Source organism: Schistocerca gregaria, chromosome 1, assembly GCF_023897955.1.
Source record: "Schistocerca gregaria isolate iqSchGreg1 chromosome 1, iqSchGreg1.2, whole genome shotgun sequence".
Classification (NCBI taxonomy): domain Eukaryota; kingdom Metazoa; phylum Arthropoda; class Insecta; order Orthoptera; family Acrididae; genus Schistocerca; species Schistocerca gregaria.
The window spans coordinates 500,571,798-500,579,407 of record NC_064920.1 but is presented as its reverse complement, the minus strand read 5'-3'; the positions used below and the strand labels follow the sequence as shown (position 1 = coordinate 500,579,407).

Sequence of the window (7,610 nt, the reverse complement as noted above, 5' to 3'; positions counted from 1 at the left end):
GCATCCAGAGAGAGAGAGAGAGAAGAGAGAGAGAGAGAGACGTGTATATCCTCTGTGGGTAATGGATAAGTACTTATCAGAATTGAAAATCAGGGGAAATGATCAAGAACAGAAAGGTAGGGAGCGATGGTAATGAGGTTACAGTGGTACGTAGCAGTCTACATTTTAAATCAGTGTCCACAAGAACTGGCAGAATTGGAGGAGGAGGGAACAAAGAATGACGCAGAAGGCCAACACTTTGGGATACAAGAGAAACTCTTCACTGACAATTGTTCCACAAGATAGAACCCCCTAGAACATGACTTTTAGCAAGCGCACAAACATAAAGACGTGCAACAAACCTACAGCAAAAATAAAATTATCTCCTTGTGTTTGAAGCTTTCATTTTGACTCATTGCAGTTTTAATGTATTTGTCTTCAGGAGACTGAAATACTGAACATAACTGCAGAACAATTTATTCTGCAGCAAACAAACATGCACTGAAAGTGACAGCAGCTACTGAATGAACAGCTAATTAGAAAGACAAACATAGGCACAAACGTAAAATATCACAATGGAAATTGAATGTAGATAGAGCATAAACAGGACAGAAACAGTAATACTGATGGTAACAAGTGTGTAACGATGAAAAAGAAACAACACGTTATTTAAATACATAAAATGGAGAAAGAAAGGAAATATTGGTAACAACATAAAGAAACAACAATAATCTCTTCAATTTGAAAACTAAAATGTGTCAACAAGATAAAAGAAGAACCATGAAGGTAGCAGCATAATTTCTCTAAAATCACAGGCTAAATCCCTGTCTATGCAACATTAATTGGTTATTTTCAGTATGCCAATTTTTCTTTCCAACATATTTAATCTACATGTTGCAACTGACTGAAAACCTAAGGTCTGACTATGGTTCTAATTAGAAATTTACCTTTTATTCAATATACCAGTGTCGTACAACGTTAAGTGTTGTAACATTACAGCTGATCACAAAAATGATTTAAATATATAACGTAAAATCTAATAGAAACTATTACTATCCATGAAGTTTTCAAATAATAAATAATAGAATGTTAAGCCTCTTACCCCTCTGAAACACATTGATTAACAAGTAATGTGTAAAATGCATACAACCTTACAGAAAAAAAGTCACAGCCTATAACTTTCCAACTGGAAGAAATAATTCAGTGTCGCAACTTGCACATCAAAATTAATATCTTCTACAACCACATAACGAAGAGTACTTCTGTATGAGAAAAAGTTATCAGGAAATGAAGACAGTAACAATACACAAATTTGCTTACATCCACAAACTAATGAATCAATATGAAGTGTAAATAAGCTGTACACTTTAAAGAATGGTTTAGGAGAGAAAAAGGGGGAGAGCAGCACAGTAAAGGGTATACAAATAACACATTAATCCTACAAACAATCTTCTCAATAACTTTTAATTGTATAGTTGTAGAAATAATACAAGTACATTTTAATGTCCAAAAGTGATGATAAAGCATGGGAAGACTTTACACTATGAATCACTTTTCCACAGTTTTATTGTTTTATCATTCTCCAAAGCAGCAGAAGCTATAATGTTCTCCGTAGGATGGCAACCTGTGCACAAAACTATGTCTGTATGACCCTGGAGCTTCTGGACAATTTCTTTTGTCTGTAGATTCCAGATGTATACCATATTATCTTCAGAGCCAGACACAATCCATTTACCACCAGTAACAGAAAAATTTGCAAATATACAGTACTTCTCATTTTTATGTCCTGTGTATGTCTTAAGACATTTTCCTTTGCTATAGTCCCAAAGCTTAAGCGTACTGTCCAATGTGGCAGCAAGAATATATTTACCATTTGGTGAAAATTTGACAAATGAAACAGGAGGGTTATCATCATCAATTAGTGTCTTTAAGCACTGTCCTGAAGCTGTATCCCAGATGCGACAGAGGCCATCATAGCTACTTGACACAATTAGAGAACCATCCCTGTTGAAATGTACAGCACTAACAGGGTCAGAATGGGCAGGCAGTGTTTTCAGACATTTCCCAGTCCTTACATCCCAAATACGAACACTTTCATCAAATGAGCCAGAAACTATCAAATTAGACTGCGGATTGAAATTGCAGCAAAACACATAATTGCTATGTCCCTTAAGAGTCTTCAAACATTTTCCAGAACTTAATTCCCAAATTTTTAAAGTTTTATCATCAGAGGCACTTACTAGCAAACGACTGTCACTTGACCATGAAACATCTGAAATTCCAAGCTTGTGACCGGAAACAGTTTTTTCAAACTTCCCATCATATGCTCCCCAAATTTTTATTAATTTGTCAGCAGATGAGCTGGCAAGCCATTCACCATTCGGACTAAATTTCACTGACGAAACAGCTTTTGTGTGTCCCGCCAATGTAAATTTGAGGGCGTAATTTGGCCTTACAGCAGACACCGTCTTCGTGGTGGCACTACCAGATTTGCTGACTGGTGCTGGCGTAGACTGATTGCCCGACCCATTTTGGGCACTGTTAGGATTTGATCCAAGTGGTATCATAATGACGATCTTAGCATCATTCACGATACTACAGCAACGTCAGCATAGTCAGTCCTGGGAGAAAAAAAAAAGAGTTAGCTCTGAAACAACGTTTTTTTGACAAAGAGTTCACATTTCGAATGCATCCTTATCAACATAACAACTCCAGTATCGAGGACTTCTGTGAATAGGTATGTTTCACCTTTAAATAATGCGCAAAACGGTAACTCTTACACTTACTACGATAGCATGGAAATCTGTCTGGGCAAAAATAACTTACCACCACTGCAATATCTTATACTGAAGACGTATATCAACGGTACGGTACGTAAAAACGCTTTACCAAATAAACGTCAATTCTGTCACATATATTCCTATCATCACACTATATTCTACAATTTTTAATCTATATCCAGTTAAACATAGAGAATACGTAGACCTGAGCAATTTTAACATAACAAGGTTAAACACACCACCAGAGATCTGACAAATGCAATTGGAAATCAGCTTGAGTTATAAAATGAACACGGGGAGATATCATACATTTAGGGAAATTTTAATGCTACATACGTGAAATTACACAGTTCTGACATGCACTCACATTGCAAAAAACCACATTTCATCCAGACTTAAATTCCCAATCACTATTCGCGTCTTCTGGAGCACTGTTTTGTATTTGAATCTTTCGTCATCACTATTCGCGCCTTTTGGAGCACTGTTTTGTTTTGTATTTGAAACTTTTGTTTACCAGTTTATACCTCTCTGACGCGACTGCCAATAGTATCTCTTTGGTCAACATTAATTATTGCTGAACAATCCGTCATCAGTGACCTCTACAGTAGTGGCAACAGTGCTTGTACAGGGGTTCGTTTTCGAAACGGTGTTGTAAATTGATTTTTTTCATTTGATAATGCATGAATCAAGACATGAACCTGAATTTGTTTAACATTTACATGCTTTGAGACGAGTTATTTCTTATCTTTTAAATGAAAGTATGTGTTAAGACCTTTTTCTTGAGTTGCCGGACATCCACAAGGTCATTTTACTTGGTATCTGTGGAAGGTAAATGAGGATATTAGTTTTTTATTGTAAATATTTATTGTTCATTCTTGTTTTTCCGACTTATCGTACATCGTGAAGGATCTCGTCAGATATCATACATTTAGGGAAATTTTAATGCTACATACGTGAAATTACACAGTTCTGACATGCACTCACATTGCAAAAAACCATCTATTGGAAGGAAAATGACGCTACATCTAATCTAATAGTAGGAGTGTACATGAATTAAAGAGTGAACAGTCAATAGGTCTAGTTGAATTTAAATGTGACTACTAAATGACTGCTATAGTAGCATAAGAGCACCCCTAACTGACACTATAAACACAGTCTAACATAACAGTCGCGACACTTCGCCTCGATTTTGTTGCCTTCAGCGATAGCAGCGCTCCAAGCGGCCGATAGGTTGAACTGTGAGTTCGACGCGATCGTGAAAGCGAATAGAGATTGTTTATTTTGTTTTATGCAATGGTTTTTACCATCGGGCGCGTTAGTAGCGCATACATTGCAGCAGCAATAGGAAGAAGACACCACAGCGGTCTTTTTTAGATTTCCTAAGGATCCTGAGAGATACATACCACATGTTACTAAACTGTATCATCAGGATTCATTTGCAAATGTATGTGTATAAATCATGAATGTTTCGTTTTAGGAGCAAAAAATGGCTAGTTAATAGCAGACGAGAAGACCTTATGAAGAAAGACCCGGTTTACCTGTATAATAATATTAGGTTTTGTTCGCTATATTTCGAACAAAACCAGTTCATGAACGCAGACAATAACAGACTCGTGTGGAATGCAGTACCCACACTGTTTGACATTCCAAATAAGCCAGCTCAACTGACGATGAAGAAGAAACTGCCACAAAGATTCGACAGTCAATCCAAAGCTGTAAAACAGTCCTAACACAGAAGCAGCCAGTTCAACTCTCCATGTATTAGTGCCAGATTCGTGAGAATCGTCAAGACCTGCTTTGACGATGAAGTGGTTAGATTAAGTGCAGCTGTTCGTGTCTTACAAAAGCGTGTGAAGTGTCAGAATGTGCAGATCGCTAGACTTCGAGCGAAACTATTACGGGGATAAGGAAAGTGCCTACAGACAGATTGTTTGAAAATTATTCAAATATTTGGTTTTTCGTGAAATGTAATGTAATCAGTTCATTATAATGTTTTCAGTGTATTTCTCCCACTATTTGTCAGTTGCTTGTCCCACTTATAATAATGTAAAGATGAAGGTCGTGGAAACAAGTGACAATGACAAACACAGTAGGCCTACAGAAAGAGAAACGAGCTGTCCATCGCTTTTGCATGTAGAGGTGCATGTCTGTGCTTCTTACATGTGAATCTGTGTGTTTATATTTTTTTGATATCAACTTGGTAAGCAGCAATTCTGTCCAATGTCACAAGTGTTTCTTCACGAATGTGTTGTAGCTTGCCACTCTATTCATGGTTTTTGTCCATACTTGCGCTTATTTAAGAATCATTTTTAGAAACATATATGCCTTCTGATACTACACAAACTCTTGGAGGCAAGAAACTAACTCGAATAATTCGGAAATTACGTAGGAAATGGATGCAAACAAACATTATGCTTACGACACGTCTGACGTTCACCTTACCTGCCGCTCTGAGCGCCAGTGTCGCTCCATCTGTCAAACGGCAACAACTTTTACAGCAGTGAGTGTCGCGACTGTTATGTTAGACTGTGCTATAAATGAGTCATTCTCATCAGGTTGCTTCCTTGGTTACCGAAATTGTACCAAAGTTCTTTCCATACATAGAAAAGGTGATATAGAAAGCACAGATAATTGCAGACTAGTGGTATTACTGCCTTCCTTTTCAAATATAACAGATACTCTTATGAAGAACAGACTTGGATTATTTAGATGAATACCAACTTCAGTACAAAGAACAGTATGGTTTTGGGTCTAGAAAGGAAAAGAAACTACTACAGTAAAATTTCCAAAAGTATTTTTAGGACCTCTATATAAACGAGAATAAGTAACAGGCATTTTCCTAGAACTCAATAAAGCATTTCACACAGTTGAGCACCAAATACTTCTAGATAAACTTGAAGCACTAGGAACAGGAGAGTGGTAAGTCAATGGTCTAGGTCTTACCTAGAAGATGGAGTCCAGAAGTAGATATAGCCCAAATTTCAGTGAGTCAAATTATATGGTGAAACATTTTTGGTTGGTTGATTGGGGTGGGGGAGGGGACCGAACAGCAAGGACATCGATTATGGAAGGATGGGGAAGGAAGTTGACTGCCCTTTCAAAGGAACCATGCACGCACTTGCATTAATCGATTTAGGGAAATAACAGAAAACCAAAATCAGGGTCACTGGAGGCAGGTTTGAACCATCGTCCTCCTGAATGCTAGTCCAGTGTGCTAACCATTCCGCCACCTCAATCAGTGAGACATTTTTCAGAACAAGAATATTTGAACATTGGAGTCTCTGAAGGGAATGTGTTACTCCCAATACTGTTTCTCAATTACATCGATGACTTCCCAATGTAGGTCAAGCAAGGAGGAAATGTGTTGTTTGCCAATGACAACAATATATTGATTAGAGATAGGACACAAAATTTTTGAAAGTAATAGCTGGAAAGGCACTTGTGCTGAGTAGCAAATGGTCAAATAACAACAAAATAATTCGTAATGTGGAAAAGACTAATAACATGAACTTCTGCATAAATAAAAAATCCAATACAATAAAACTTAATGTACATAACGAAACCATAGAGTGTGTTGCTGACACAAAAGTTTTAGGTATGTGTGTTCATCAGCAATTAAAATGGGATGTATGTTTCAAAGTACTTAAAAAAAGAATTAGTACAAAAATCTCTGCCTTACGAACATCAACTACAATGTGTACTATCTAATGCCTGAAAGCAACATACTATGCACACATACATTCTATCGTCAGTTATGGCTTAGTATTCTGGGGTGCAAATGCTCAGAATGGGAAAAAGTATTCAAATTTCAAAAAACGAGTCGTCGGAATAATAAACAACAGTCACAAAATGGCCCATTGCATTGGGCTATTCATAAAATGAGGTATTCTGACAGTTTTAAGTGAACACATATTTCAGACTGCAGTTTTGATACCGAAAAAACATTGAGCAATATGCAGCAAACAGACCCATACATGATCATGAAATCAGATACAGTAATCAATTGTACCTAGATGAATGAATAGTGTGAGGAATGAGATCACTATGTTTTACTAATGAGTCAAGATATATAATAAACTACCAAAAGAAATTGAAAACATAAAACACTCCTTAAAATGAAAACATGACTTAAAGAATATTTACAAAAATAGTCTTTTCTTCATTAAAGATCTCACAAAACATAAAATAATTACAAATACATAACGAGGCTGAGAGTGTATCTTAATGTCTATTGTTTGAAAATTTGAGTTAAAATATAAAAATTTACTTAAATATGGCTAAAAATCAAAGAAAATACCTACCATCCTACAGTTTTAGAAAGTTAAAAATTATATGGTACAAAAGATACCAGGATGTTTCTAAGTACTTCATGGGCTATCTATTCGATTTAATCACTGCCTCAATTCTGTGTAGCATTAAGTCTACCAGAAACCAGACCTCTTCTGATTTGATCACTCTGAACCGTGAATTGAAGGTAGCCTCTTGAAGTTGCCTCTTGTTACTTGGATTCTGTCGTGAAACCATGACTTCTCAGGCCCGACCGTAAAGTTCTTAGCTGCCACGCCAAATTATTCTAGCTCAGTCTTCTCGACTCCACTCAAGAGTGCAAATGCCTGTTACACGCATTTCTTACTCTGCATCTTATTCCATCTCGGAGTCTTCGCTAACAATCCAGTTTCAGAAAGTTCTTGCCTAATCCTTCGATCAGAAACTTCGTCACTTGAAGTTTTCAAGATGCCATTTACATGTTTTGTGGCATGCCACGATCTTACAGATAAAGGCAGCTGCAGTTTCTGCAACTCTCTTGGTCAGTCAATACTGTTTTTCTACTGGCTCTTGGAATCTTTATCT

The 7,610-nt window shown here is 36.8% G+C and overlaps 1 protein-coding gene across 4 annotated transcripts; it reads right to left on the bottom strand.

The window, feature by feature from the left end:
- Positions 1-1,424: 1,424 nt before the first annotated feature.
- Positions 1,425-3,757, bottom strand: LOC126272000 (WD repeat-containing protein 5). Of its 4 annotated transcripts, none has more exons than XM_049974698.1 (2): positions 3,744-3,757; positions 1,425-2,600 (listed from the first exon to the last, which is right to left on the bottom strand). In XM_049974698.1, exon 2 carries the CDS (start codon positions 2,544-2,546, stop codon positions 1,521-1,523), a length of 1,026 nt encoding a protein of 341 aa, XP_049830655.1. In that variant the 5' UTR covers positions 2,547-2,600; positions 3,744-3,757; the 3' UTR covers positions 1,425-1,520. The 4 variants fall into 4 exon arrangements, with proteins under 4 accessions (XP_049830655.1, XP_049830484.1, XP_049830569.1 ...); XM_049974527.1 differs by lacking the exon at positions 3,744-3,757 and adding an exon at positions 3,127-3,306; XM_049974612.1 differs by lacking the exon at positions 3,744-3,757 and adding an exon at positions 3,096-3,302.
- Positions 3,758-7,610: the final 3,853 nt, after the last annotated feature.

Excerpts from the sequence above, each read along its gene's own strand:
- LOC126272000 (XM_049974698.1), bottom strand. The coding sequence starts at position 2,546 with ATGATACCACTTGGATCAAATCCTAACAGTGCCCAAAATGGGTCGGGC.